This window comes from Mobula hypostoma, chromosome 26 (genome assembly GCF_963921235.1).
Source record: "Mobula hypostoma chromosome 26, sMobHyp1.1, whole genome shotgun sequence".
Lineage (NCBI taxonomy): Eukaryota > Metazoa > Chordata > Chondrichthyes > Myliobatiformes > Myliobatidae > Mobula > Mobula hypostoma.
Window position 1 is genome coordinate 31,632,011 of NC_086122.1, and position 15,275 is coordinate 31,647,285.

General features: G+C 40.0%; 1 protein-coding gene across 1 annotated transcript in view; it reads right to left on the minus strand.

Annotated features, from left to right (window-relative positions):
• The window catches only part of yars1 (tyrosyl-tRNA synthetase 1), a 47,245-nt gene that overhangs the window by 9,050 nt on the left and 22,920 nt on the right, over positions 1-15,275 (minus strand). Inside the window, exons 9-12 of the mRNA XM_063033923.1 lie at positions 11,453-11,538; positions 10,299-10,437; positions 9,438-9,529; positions 4,780-4,973 (exon numbers count right to left, since the gene is read on the minus strand). Of these exons, the coding sequence (XP_062889993.1) occupies positions 4,780-4,973; positions 9,438-9,529; positions 10,299-10,437; positions 11,453-11,538 (511 nt within the window). The remainder of the gene's footprint in view (positions 1-4,779; positions 4,974-9,437; positions 9,530-10,298; positions 10,438-11,452; positions 11,539-15,275) is intronic.

The window sequence follows — 15,275 nt, forward strand, 5'->3', positions numbered from 1 at the left end:
GCTAAGTAGTCAAGCATACTGTCGTTTTTCAAGCCTTCCACATCAGCCACAGCAGACAATGAACCTCGACTTTCAACACTGAGGCAGGCAGACGTAGAGGAAGATGACCTGCCTGCCCTGATGGAAACAGACGACGATGAGATGACACCCCAGTGTCCCACCACCCCAACCCCTGGGCCGTGGATCGATACATTGCCGCGGAGAATGCAGCGGTAGCCGGGACGCACCCAGCACATCTTTAAAAAGCAGAAATAAGCTAATTAGGTGCCGCCCAGCACGTAAATGGCGGCCCAGATCAGGGGCGATTGCCGATTGTGTCGCCTCTGAACTGGGCCGACATTTACGTGCCGGGAGGCACCTAATTAATTAGCTTGCTTATTTCGGCTTTTTCCTTAAAGATGTGCTGGGTGCGTCCTGGCCACCGCTGTACCACTGCACCACCCCAACCTCCAACGACTCAGCCTAACACACCATCATCAGTGTGCTCGGCGCTGTCTTCCCAATTCCGGTAAGTGATACTACACTGTACATACATTATTTCTACTTTATAACGGCTCTGTGTTTTTATGTGTTTTTATGTGTTATTTGGTATGATTTGGCAGCTTCATAGCTTAAAGGTTACTGGAGAGAGTGGTTCTGCCGAGAGCGCTTGCACCGTGTTTCTGCCGAAAGCGCTTGCGTGAGATTTTCGCTACGGAGAACAATGCGGCAATGATTGTAGAAAAGTATTTCTACTTTATATAGGCTGTGTATTTATCATATCATTCCTGCTTTTACTATATGTTACTGTTATTTTAGGTTTTATGTGTTATTTGGCATGATTTGCTAGGTTATTTTTTGGGTCTGCGAATGCTCACAAGTTTTTCCCATATAAATAAATGGTTCTTGCTTCTTCACTTTACGACATTCCGGCTTACAAAATTTCACAGGAACGCTCTACCTTCGGATGGCGGGGGAAACCTGTATTCTGGTCCGTTAACTTCCAGATGCAGTAATAAGGTCACTACAATTAACTTCAGTTCTCAGAACTCAAGGGTAAAACACTAGCAGCAATTCATGCTTTTTAAAAAAAATTTTTATCAATGCACAATAGAGTATCCTGTCTGGGTTCAACACAGCTTAATATGGCAACTCAACTCAACACACTCAACAACTCAAGAACAGCTTCTTCCCCTCTGCCATCAGACATATGAATAGACATTGAACCAATGAACAGTAATTAATTTTTATTTCTATATTACCATGTATTGCATTGTGCTGGGGCCACAAAGCTAACAAACTTCATGACGCATGCCAGTGATATTAAACCAGATTCTGATACTGAACTGCTCCAGCTGTGACTGGAAGAATCTACAAGGACTTGTGGCTCAGCACATTATGGAAACCAGCCTCCCCCCCATGGACTCTGTCTATACTTCTTGCTACCCAGCCCTTTCTCTCTTTCACCAATCAACTTCCCAGCTCTTTACTTCACCCCTCCCCTCACCTTGTACTTCTCCCTCCCCTCCCCTCCCCCCACCTTCTTGCTGTGACTTCTCATCTTTTTCTCCCAGTCCTGATGCTCTCGGCCCAGAATGTCGACTGTTTACTCTTTTTCATAGAAGCTGCCCAGCTGCTGAGTTCCTCCAGCATTTTGTGTGTGTTACTCACACTGGATACTCTTTTTCCTTCCCTCTCCCATTGGGCAGAAGATCCAACCTGATTCCCATCAGATTCCTTCTTCTCCAGCCCTTGACCTTTCCCACCCACCTGGCTTCACCCATCACGATCCAGCTAGCCTCCTTCCCCTCCTTTTTATTCTGGCATCTTTCTTCTTCCTTCACAGTCCTGATGAAGGGTCTCAGCCCAAAACGTCAACTGTTTATTCATTTCCATAGATGCTGCCTGACCTGCTGAGTTCCTCCAGCATTTTGTGCGCGTTGCTTGGATTCCAGCACCTGCAGACTTGCTCGTGTTTAGAAGATAAGAGAGTCTGAAAGCAAATACCACCACACAAAATAATAGATGCTACCTATTACAAGACTACTAAATAGTTCCTAGAAAAATAAAATGAACTCTTGACCTATCAGTCTACCTCATTATGATCTTGCACCTTATTGTCTTACCTGCACTGCACTTTCTCTGCATTAACAGATCTGTATAAACAGATCTGTACATAATGATCTGTATAAACAGTATGCAAGATATGCTTTTCAGTACATGACAATAATAATGCAACTTGAATTCTCAGGGAATTGTGCTAAAAATGCATTTACAACTTCTGATAATCAGAATGAGGTCTGATGATGACAATTTACTGCAGAAGATCTCAAATGAGGTAAAACCATTTGATGGGCAGCTCTATATGGGTAGCTGAAGTGCTATTACTGTTCTACCCACTTCAGTGGAACAAGCACGGCCCAGCTGAGGAAAAATAAATACTCTAGAAACATGGTAGCATAATGGTTAGCACAACACTTTATGGTACAGGCGACCTAGGTTCAATTCCCACTGCTGTCCTGTAAGGAGTTAGTACGTTCTCCCCATGACCACATGGGTTTCCTCCGGGTCTCCCACAGTCCAAAGACGTACCAGCTGACAAGTTAATTGGTCATTGTAGATTGTCCCCTGATGAGACTAGGGTTAAATCGGTGGGTTGCTCAAAGGGCAGAAAGGGCCTACTCCACACTGCATCTCAATAAAAATAAAACCTTGAAGACAGAGCAAAATATTTGTATAGTTGGGTTTCAAGACGCTGTTTTTACAGCTTCAAGATAGTCAACTTGGGAAATAAACTCGAGAGGGCCATTGTTTTCTGTTCAACTCATCATACAAGATTGCTCAGATCTGTCTTTCTCTGCCTGTATTTCCATTTGTTGGAGTAGATTTTCTACTTTATGAAGATACTGTCATCAAGTTCAATGATAAGACACTCTCTACAAATGAAAAGTTGATGCAGGCTAGAAGGAGCATGACAGTGCATTCTGCCAGTAAGATACTGATTGGATTTTCAACTCTATATAATGCATCAAAGCTAGAAGAGCATGAAATATGCTTCACCTTCAAAGTACAGCATATTCCAAAAATCAATTTCCAGGAAATTGCTTGGCAAAAATTCACTTTGAAATGGACATTCTTCAAAACAGCATTAGAACATTGTTGAACAGACAAAAATTGTAAAGTATATTGTTAAATATAAAGCAGTGCCAACTGAATCGGAAGGTTCCAGAAGTAAAGTGGAAAATAAGAAAGTAGCCAAAACTATTGAAAGTGTACATTTGTGAATGTTAGTACACACACCTTCATTTCCAGGAACTATTTCAGATTTTCTGTACACAGTGAGATCACAAACTGTCAAGTAAGGAAACTAAAGTTCTCTTCTCCAATTTCAAATTAACAATTAGTATTGCTACTGACAATAAAGTAAAAAAAAGAGAAAATATGAAGTCCTTTTATGTATTGGTCTTGCCAAATAATTTGTGACGAGCTCTTTAGAGAAAAAGGCTGAAAGTGTACTAGTTTGTTGGTCTTCAAGAGATGAAATTGGTGCAAAATACTGATCCTGAAGCAGGTTCCCCCCTAATAATGCAAAGGCGGCCCAAGTCCAGTAAACACAAGACCTGGACATCTTGGTAACACAAGAATGACAAATTTAGAAAGTAACTGTGAGAGGAAGGAAACCTAACAGAAATCACGATAAAAATTTAAAAAAGTTATTGATATAGAATAGACAAAAGCAAATTATTACCCTCAATAAATATTAATATTGCACAAAAGCCTTCTTATTTTTAAAACATTTTTGGAATCCTTTATTGAATTCAGAAGTTGTTAATAAACCTACCAAAATAAAAAAGCTCCTATGTATTAAACTGCCATAAAACTGCTCAATAATCAAAACAAATAAGCACAGAAATATGTTAAATGTTAAAATGAAGCTAATGCAAAACAAAATGCATTACTGAATTAATTCCATAGATTGAAAAGCACACATGTAAAATTAATGAATTAATACTAACAGTCTAATTCAGCTAAAAAAAAATGGAGGGGGAGCTTTTTGAACACTGCTTTCTTTTTGATCAGTTATTACTTTATAAAAATATCTGTAATGATAGATAAGGTATGAAAAGCTGAACAGAAGCAATGGAAATATCTTTGACATAGAGTGAAAGATATAGATTCCATAGATGATTTATTTGAATATCTATTTAAAATTCAAGTTCAAAGTAAATTTATTATCAAAGTTCATATATGACCCACTACAACCCAGAAATTCATTTCTTTGTGGGCATACTCAATAAATCTATACAACAATAACCACAACAGAATCAATGAAAGACCGCCCAACATGGTCATTCAACCAGAGTGCAGAAATCAACAAATTGTGCAAATACAAAATGAAGAAATAATAAATAGATAGATAAGATAAATAAGCAAGCAAGCAATAAATATTGAGAACATGAGATGAAGAGCCCTTGAAAGCGAATCCATTGTTTGTGCGAGCATTTCAGTGATTGGGCAAGTGAAGTTGAGTGAAATTATCGCCTTTGGTTCAAGAGCCTGATGGCTGGGGTAGTAACTGTTCCTGAACCTTGTGGTGTTAATTTAATATTGTACATTCTGAAATTCCAATTATAAAACTAACAGCAGGTGAAGCATAAAGCAGCAGCAAAACATTAATGATACCAGCTAACTACATATTTTATTATTTGGCAGCCAGTCTGTTCTTTATCAAAAATGTATAATGTAGTGTTCAAGCTAGGGTCTATAATGCTCTAATTATTGAAAAAAAATCCTACTCACATGGATGCACAAAGCAACATGGCTTGAGATTCAATTCCTCGCATCTTCTGTGGCTTCAGATTACATAGCAATACCACGTCTCGATTCTGGAGCTCCTCAGCAGCAACGTACTGCACTAACCCACTAACAACCGTTCGTGGCTCTGCTTCTCCAATGTCCACTTTCTCCACGTATAGACTCTCTGCATCAGGATGCTAGGGTAAACAAAATACAATTGATAATTATGCACATATTTTTCATTTAATTTTACAATCAGGAAATAAGCAATTTCTTCAACAATCTTAAGGTCTTTGAAAGACCATACCAGGAATCATGCATTAGGCTAATTTATTATCATATACAATTGAAAATTAATACAGTAAGGGAATTAACAGTGTTCCAGAGGCAAGGCCATATTAAGAAAATCTTAACGCCAAATTTACAGCCTCTAAAGTAAACTGCCTAAAAATAAGCTCGAAGTACATATGTTGGATATCATGAGAAGGAACATTATCAAGCCTTCTTGATAAATGAAGTGTGAAAACAGTCACAGCTAGGAGATAACATTTGATATTAGGCAATGAGAATAGTATGTAATGCTGAAAGAAGTCCCTCAGAAAGGTCACTGATATTTGAGGTGAAAGGGGGAAGAAATAACCTTTCATTAGGGAATGGATGGCACTATTTTTTTTCAGTAAACAGCGAAGTAGAATTGTTAGCATTCCTTGAGAAAGGAAAAGATATACAAGAAAAATGGAGATTAATGTATTCTACAGAAGCTGAAATGTCAGCAAAAGCTGACAGTCAGAAGAATGAAAATAGCCAAAAGGTCAGGGAAGTATTGCAGGTTCTCCAAGTTAGAATTCGTTTTAAGAAAGAAGATTATTGCAAGTCATAAGGCCCAAGCAATGAAGAGAAAAAATTGAAAGTATAAAGAAAAAGGAGGGAAAAGTAATTTAAACTACACTTCTAGACAATCAGGGAAAATGAATCAACTAGCAGTCTAAACCGTGCAAAACATGACCAGCTGGCTTGATCAATTTAAGGAAGACCACCCGATGCTGGCAGCCCGTAATGAAATAGTAAAAGGAAAGTGATTTCCACTGGAGATTTGGAAAATGAATTTTGTAATCAGAAAATGATTAAGCAAGATGATTAATTGCATTGAGTTAAAAAATACACGTGGACTAAGATGTTAACTGTCCTGTGCTATCACCAGTGGGACCATCAGTTGATCTGCCACCTGTCTTCAGCAGTTTCAGCCCGCTTATGATCAAGACTCCCTGGAGGTGGTGGGCCAGCAGTAGGATGAAAGAGATTTACTTTTGCAGTTAGTGGAGATTGCATTCTATTTAAAAAATTATAAAGTTAATTTTTTCAGGTAAAGATTTTCTGTTTGCATTTAATTACTATTTTAATTGATAATGTTTTACTCATAGCACCTCTACAAACTGGATGGCTGCTCAGTTAGAACTCCAAAATGGTCACTCCTTCCCATTTGATAGAATTATTGTCATACAACATCGTGCCTTTCAGGCCATCCTGGCTGCATTGGAACTCTCGTTACTCTAAATTTCATCTAAAAGAGAGGATGATGGTGGAGGTGCACAAATAAGCTGAAGTAGAAATTGGGCGGAATAGAAGAAGGTGAAGGAAGAAGCAGGCAGATGGGGCTCATCAGCTATGATTGGCAGCTCATCTAGGGGAAGGAAAACTCTGATCTCAAACTTCAGCTGCCTTGAGGAAGCCTTTGGGAGTAAACCCAGAGGAAAAAATCCGGAGCTGGAATCCCTAAGGGAGTCTTACATTGAGTTCAACACTGACTGGCAAGTCCTTGCATGCCACTGGTGCCAAACTGTAACAGTGTCTGCCATTCCTTTGGATTAATCAGCTCCATGGAGAGGGGAGCTTGCTCTCCATATCGTACTGCCCTTGCTTCGCAGACAGCTAGGATGCAATATCCATCGTCAATCCCGACAAGTGGAGGCCTTGGGAGGAAGAAGTCAGAATATTCAAAAATGGATGGAAACTGAACAAATTGGATTGGAATTTGAGTTGGTGGGGATGAATACGGTGATGAGAAATAAATCAGGAAGTGGACAGTGAATACAATACAAAATAATAACTAGCCATAGAGAAACATCAAAGTAATCTTTGGATTAGTTAGATTGATATATCAATGCACTAACTGGCTTGTTTTAAACAGGACACACAAAATACTGGAGAAACTCAGCAGGCAAGACAGGAAATGAATAGACAGTCAACATTTTGGGCCAAGACCCTTCTTCAGGACTGGAAAGGAAGGGGGAAGTTTTAAACAGACGTTATTAGCTCCTGCCACTACCACCTCCTCTGGTAGCTTATTCCATTGATATTACAATTAAGTTAAAAAGTAAGCCTTGGTTCATTTTCCTGAAATAATTTATCTGAGCAAGTTTACTGAAGTTTGGTTGGCAGCACTTGACCGCAAAGCACTTACTTTGTATGATACATTTACTATGATTATTAGATTATAATTAGATGCACTATCAATATACTCAGATGTTGTCAAACATTAAAAATCAAGTTTCATGTGATGTTCCTCCACATAAGTGTGAGGTGGTTCATTTTGGTAGGTCAAATATGATGGCAGAATATAGTATTAATGGTAAGACTTGGCGGTGTGGAGGATCAGAGGAATCTTGGGGTCCGAGTCCATAGGACACCCAAAGCTGCTGTTCAGGTTGACTCTGTGGTTAAGAAGTCATATGGTGCATTGGCCTTCATCAACGGTGGGATTGAGATTAGGAGCTGAAAGGTAATGTTGTAGCTATATAGGATCCTGGTCAGACCCACCTGGAGTACTGTGCTCAGTTCTGGTCACCTCACTACAAGAAGGATGTGGAAACCATAGAAAGGGTGCAGAGGAGATTTAAAGGATGTTGCCTGGATTGGGGAGCATGCCTTATGAGAATAGGTTGAGTGAACTCGGCCTTTTCTCCTTGGAGCGATGGAGGACGAAAGGTGACCTGATAGTGGTGTATAAGATGATGAGAAGCATTGATCGTGTGGATAGTCAGAGGCTTTTTCCCAGGTCTGAAATGGCTAGCACGAGAGGGCACAGTTTTAAGGTGCTTGGACGCAGGTACAGAGGAGAGGTCAGGGGTAAGTTTTTTTTATGCAGAGAGTGGTGATTGCGTGGAATGGGCTGCCAGCGATGGTGGTGAAGGTGGATACTATACAGCCTTTTAAGAGACTCCTAGATAGGTACATGCTTAGAAAAGTAGAGGGCTATGGGTAACCCTAGGTAATTTCTATGGTAAGGACATGTTCGGCACAGGTTTGTGGGCCGAAGGGCCTGTATTGTGCTGTAGGTTTTCTATGCTAATGCCCAATATCACCACTGCTTTATCAAGTTTTGCAGGATGAAATTAAGAGCAGCTTATTTAACTCCAAGACAGTGCCTAAACTATAATTTTATTGATTGATTTATTTACAGTGAATAAATGTCAATTGCATAAATATGGCTAATTTAAGTTTTCTTGGATCTCAATTTGCAAAAACAAAGGTCAAAACTGTCCATGCTAATTTCAAACTAAAGCCACAGTTCGGAAACTACAAACTCACTGTACTCCAGTTACAAATTAAAATACAAATCAGCCACAGCTTGCTGCCTATGCCAGCTTTAAGCATCTAGAGATTTGCCTTTCATGGGTCTACCAACATTGATTCACTAGTGAGTTCTGTTCCAATTCAGACTGCCGAGGCTCTCATGTGTCAGAATACTATAAAGTGGGCAGACTAGAGTAAACCCCAGTATACAAAGGACCATAACCATGCCCACAAGCTTTACTAACCACCACAGCTGTCTAGAACTTTGTTTGCACAGGTTAGACCAGACCTGGGAAAGTGAGCCCATTTATTTGAAAGTTAAGGAGATGAGCTTGCAGGGTTTCCAGAAACCTTCAGCTTTGGAGTATAGCCTGGGAATCAATGAAGCTCAATCAGCAAATTTTGGGCTTGTGTATTTGTGTTCTGAACTTCCAGGAAGTTATTTCAGGTGAGGGACAGAGTGTAAGTGCCTACTTAATTAAGTGGATATGCACATATTTCATTCTATCCTGTATAACTGTATTCTTAGCAAATTGAAAAACAATGGAATTGCTTCCTTTTAAAAACCCTCCAGACCCGAGACAAAATGACAGGGAAAAAAAACTGGCTGAATCAAAGGTGTGCTACATTTGCAGTATTTTCTGGATCTATGTTCTCAATTTAAAGCTCGGCTATGCTTGAAAGTAAGAACTTTTCATTTTTGTATACAGGACATGTCCAGGAATCCATATCAGATATAACATGGACAAAGTATAATTCTTGTACCTAACACTTCACAACCATAATACTGAGCTAATATAGCAGTCAACAGGAATTCTGCAGATGCTGGAAATTCAAGCAACACACATCAAAGTTGCTGGTGAACGCAGCAGGCCAGGCAGCATCTATAGGAAGAGGCGCAGTCGACGTTTCAGGCCGAGACCCTTCGTCAGCTGCCTGGCCTGCTGCGTTCACCAGCAACTTTAATATAGCAGTCACTTGTTTGTCCCAGCAACCAATTATTAAAGGCAGTGCCATATACCTAATAGAAAGGCACAGGAGGGGCACATTTCAGTGATAGCTAGAAGTCCTCTGTGCTTCTAACTTACCTTCTCCACACTGATAATCCTTCCAACTCGAATATCAAGCCTAGAAGGCCTAATTTCATCATTATCAACAGCTGGTCCTTTGGGAACTCCCTCTGGAAGTTGAATTGGAGAAAGACGACTTGAAAATACACATCTTTTGTTAAGATTTATTTAAAGTTATGCTCCTTCAAAAATAATACTGGCAGAAAATCATTTCCATAAATAGAGAGCAGGAAAAAACTGCTAGAAGACCTCAGTGGGTTGAGGAGCATCTGTGGACGCAGAGGGATAGCTGGTGCTCCAGGTCAAGCTTCTGCATCAGAACGAAGAGTGGCAGTCAGTATAAAGAGGCGAGAGGGAGGGGTGAACCAGATTCATCTACCTAGCACTGCTCAACCCGGCAAGTTCCGCCAGTAGCTTGCTATTTGCTCTGAATTCCAGCAATTAAAGTCTCTTGTGTCTTCACACTCATGCTTATGTTCCGAATCAAGAAGAGCTCAAGACAAAAATGCTTTCACTTTTATTCTTCAGCTTTGACTTGCAGAAATGTTCCAATGAATCCATTACATTCTATGCATATTAATTGAAATTAATCATAAGGCTGATATATAATAAGGCTGACATTGGTCTCTTGTGATGGTATTAAGTGAACACTAGGAATTCACATGCACTTTTACTCCCCAACCAATTTCTCCTCAAATCATTTACTCACCCAATTCCAGGTCTGCAGGCTCCTTCTTCTATTATACCAGGTGTTATTATTCTGTGTTTAAATTCTAATGGCTTTCAATCAATCCCCTCACCCTGCCACCAATTTTACAATTAACTTGTTTCCTTCCTGGTAAACAAGGCAAAGAATCAATTTGACTAAAATCTACTCACTTTGTTGCTTCTTAGGTACAGGATAAGCTCTTTGGATTAGTTGTTGCATCTCCGGTGTCTGAAACTTCTTCCTGATTGGGTCTAGCAGCTTATCTAACATGACCTCCACAGAATTCTTCAGGTCCCCAGGATGGACAGTCTGAGGAGAAAACGTTTTAATCTATTAATACACACAAATACTAACTAAGCGGATATTCATGCAAGTAACACTGCACCTCGCAAACTCTATATAGGACTTAAATTGCAGCTTCAGGAGCTGTAGACATCACTGAGCAAACTTCACAGAAGGTTAGGTCTCACAGAGTGAATGGTAGGGCACTGAGTAGTGTGGTAGAACAAACGAATCTGGGAATACAGGTCCATAATTCATTGAAAGTGAGGTCACAGGTAGATAGGGTCGTAAAGAAAGCTCTTGGCACTTTGGTCTTCATAAATCAATGTACTGAGTACTGGAGATGGGATGTTATCGTGATGTTGTATAAGACGTTGGTGAGGCCTAATTTGGAGTATTGCGTGCAGTTTTGGTCACCAACCTACAGAAAAGATGTAAACAAGGTTGAAAGAGTACACAGAAAATTTACAAGGATGTTGCTGGGTCTGGAGGACCCAAGTTATAAGGAAAGATTGAATAGGTTAGGACTGTAATCCTTAGAATGTAGAAGATTGAGAGGAGATTTGACAAAGGCATAGAAAATTATGAGGGTATAAATAGAGTTAATGTAAGCAGGTGTCTGAGGTTAGGTGGGTCTACAACCAGGGTTAAAGGTGAAAGATGAAAAGGTTAAGGAGAACATGAGGAGAAACTTCTTCACTCAGAGTCGTGAGAGTGTGGAATGAGCTGCCAGCACAAGTGATGCATGCGAGCTCGATTTCAATGTTTAAGAGAAGTTTGGATGGGTACATGAATGGTAGTGGTATGGAGGGCTATGGTCCTGGGTGCAGGTGATGGGAGTAGGCAGTTTACATAGTTTTGGCATGGACTAGATGGGCTGAAGGGTCTGTCTCTGTGCTATACTTCTCTGATGACTACTTCTGTAACAAACAGTTAAATTAAGTATTCAAAGCGAGATATATCCAAAGCTATATCTTGAAATACCACAAAGTAACAAGTTTAATATTATTTGAAACTATTACAGGAATTTATGTTAAATTACTTGATCACGGAAGTCATTTTCAAGTTGATCATATTCTACATAGGTCTTGTTGCCACCCCACTTTTCATCTCTCAAAATTACAAATTCTGAAAGAGAGCAGAAAAAATTACATTTTATTGCAGTTGAACAGAAATAAAACAAGTGTTTAAAAATAAATAATGCATACATCAACTATCCTCTAAGTCAGGGGTTCCCGATCTGGGGTCCACAGACTCCTTGATTAATGGTATTGGTCAATGGCACAAAAAAGGACACTTGCTCTAAGTTTTGACTGACATATAATATTGCAATAGCAAATCCCTTTAGTCATTCATAATTAAATCACTCGTTCGTCCAGTCACAGGTGCAATACAAAGTCTATAAAAGCACAATAGGAAAAATGGGCCTCCATTCACTATGAAATTGGCTGAGCTACCTTTGACTGTAACTCCTTTTCTGTACTAGTTTTCCATAACTCTCAATTCCTTGATCTTTCAAATATCTACAAACAGCTTAATACATCCAATAATATGGCCTCCACCCCACTCTGGGGCTAGAAATTCCAGTAATTTGTTATCTTCTGAGAGAAGAAATTTATGTGCATCTCATTTTCTCCCTTATTTTGCTGCCATAACCCCTTGTTTGTGACTCTCCGACCATGAAATCATCTCAATATCTACCCTGTTAATTCCACTCAGGATATTGTATGTGAATAAGGTCACCTCTTCTTCTGAATTACACGTCCAAACTGTCTAGCCTCTCTGGCTAGGATAAAATAACTGTAGTGCAATGGCAACTTTCTGAATTCTGTGAAAGACTTGGCAAGCGACATAACAGCCCAGATTTCATGAGGAAATGTTGAGAACATTATCAAGAATAGATTAATATTATCCTGTGTAATTGACACCAATATTGGTGCTTCTGTAAATGTGAATATGGAAATCAAGGTGTTGGTGTTAAATGGGCAGTTTGCCGAAGCTGTAGCTCATTGGAGCAATGACTCCTCTTTGGGTAGGGAAACTGTCCCAGGATCCTGCGCTGCATGGGAGTAGGCATAGCAAAAACACTACCCTTCATTGCACTAGAGGAAAACAATTGCAATGAATTTTGGAAAGATGATCTAAAATATTTAAAACATCAGTGCACCAGATGCATTTAATTTTCTAATAAACTAACGACAATATTTTAATAATTTCTAATGGTTTTGTGGGAGCAGGTGGTGGATGATTGTATGAGCAATTGGTGCACATCACAAATCCTGGTGAGGTGACCACTGATGCCAGGCAGGCAACCTCTGAAGAGAATTGATAATGGCTGGGGTCTCCCATCTTGTAAAAACATTGTAAAAAAGGAGGAAATAGCAAACCACTCCTGGAGAAAAACTTGCCTAGAACAACATGGTCATGGAATGACCCTGGTCACCCACGTTATATGACACATCACATAACAACGAATGAATAGTTTTTGAAAGTCTGAAGCATTCAGTTACACTTTCAGCTGAGTTGAAGAGTAAGAATGTTTTTCTCCTTTTCTGTGAACGGAAGTTTTTTTTTAAAATGGAAGTAGCTCACTTTGATTGCACTGTATGATCTTCTTCTACATCTAACTAGGTCCCTGCCATGCAATATCAGACTAGGGTCCCACCCACCAACCTTCAAGCCAAGATTTTATCCGGCAAGTTTGTAAATCTTTTTGGCAAGTCGCAAATTCTACCCTATTGCAATGCAAGTACAGGAAAATGCACAGAGTGGAGCAGCAAAAAAAGTACTTGAAAAACAAGAGAAGGAAAAATGAGAAATTTAATTCTGGAGATAGAGTAAGCACTTGGAGATAATGTTGCATCTTAGATCACCACCAACCGCTTGAACAATGCTTTTTGTACATTGGAGGGTTACTGCTCCCTGGCTATTCTTCAAATTGATACTCATATCCCAAAAGGAGTAGTATGTCAAATGTTTTTGGAAGTTAAACAATGGCTGATCACTATATCAATAGCATTTATCAATGTTTTAATCTGCTGTCCCATCTCACTACACTGCAAAAGATACTAGCAGTATGCCAGAAATTCGAGTGTGAGAGAGGCAGAAGTGAGTGTCGTTGCTGTTACTAAGGAGAAGGTACCTGGAAAGCTGTAAGGTCTGAAGGTAGATAAAATCACCTGGACCAGATGGACAATACCCCGAGGTTCCGAAAGACATAGCTAAAGAGATTATGGGTGCATTAGTAATGATCTTTCAAGTATCATGAGATTCTGGAATGGTTCCAGAGGACTAGAAAATTGCAAATGTCACTCCACTCTTTGAAAGGGAGGGAGGCAGAAGAAAAGAAATTATAGGCAAGATAGCCTGGCTTCAATGGTTAGGAAGATGTGGAATCGATTAAGAATGAAGTTTCGTGCTACTTGGAGGCACATGATAAAGTAGGCCAAATTCAGCATGGTTTCCTTAAGAGAAAATCTTGTCTGACAAATTGAGGAAATAACATGCAGTATAGACAGAGGCAGCAGATGTTGTTTACTTACATTTTCAGAAGGTCTCTGACATGGTACCACACACGAGGTTACTTAATAAGATAAAATTACAGGAAAGATACGAACATGAACAGAAGATTGGCACAGGCTAAGAGCTAGAAAAAAGGGGACCTATTTTGAACATGCCAGATTCAGCAATCAAACCTGAAGGCTTCACAATTCACAACATGGACTGAACTGGAGATTCAGAAAAGGCAAAAGATGGGAGTGTGTGTTTCAAGATAAACTCTCTGTGGTGCTCGTACCACAGAGGGATGTGTCATACTCTTGTTCCTCTGACCTGGAACATCTCACAATTAAGTGCCAACCGTTCTATTTAACAAGAAAGTTCTCCGTGATTGTTACAGCAAACGGACGACTGTAATCAGACACATGAATGCATCTCGCTATCACCAAACAAGAAATAGTCCACCCTGACACATTTCAAATCATAGTCAAAGGACTCCAATCGGGCTTGTTTGAAGAAATCTCTTCCCAAAAATCATCAGCATATAATCTATACCACCAGACATCCCAAAACACAAGACCACTGCAATACTACGGTAAGGAATACCTAATGTTCCATGCCCAGACCACATTTTGGGAAATCTGATCACTTGGCTGCCCTTCTCCTACCTGCATGCAGGTAGAGGCTAAAGAGCAAGGCTCTTTAGCTCCAAGGACAACAAAGCAGTCTTTGCGGGAGGCAGAGAAACAGTGTCAGGATTGCTTCAAGTCAGTGGACCAGGTCATTAGGGGATCTGAAAAAATACACCATGGGCATCATGGACTTCATAAGAACAATCGTAATGAGTGTGTCCCCCACAAAGTCATTCAGGCTTCCACATGAGATTGCAGATCTCATGGATGAACCATGAGATCTGCAATCTGTTGAGGGCCAGATCATTGGCATTCAAGTCTGGTGACCAAGATACAAGAGATCCAGGTTCGATATCCAGAAAGCCTTCTCACAGGTAAAGTGACAATTCCAGACTAAACTTGAACCATTGAAGGATGCTCAACAGCTGTGGCAGGGCTTGAATGCTATCACCTCTTAAGAAAGTGAAACCAAGTGACATAGGTAACAAGGCTTCACTTTCAGATGAGCTCAAAGCCTTTTATGCTCACTTTGACCATCAAAACATAGAGGAATCTCCACGAACTCCCACAACCCTTCAGCGACCTTGTGATTTCGGTCTGAGGCCAACATGAGAGCATCCTCCAGGACGGTGAACCAACAGAAATTATTCTGCCCAGGTGACGGACCTGTCCAAGTACGAAAGACCTGTTACTGATCGACTAGCTGGAATGTTCACCAATATCTTTAACCTCTCA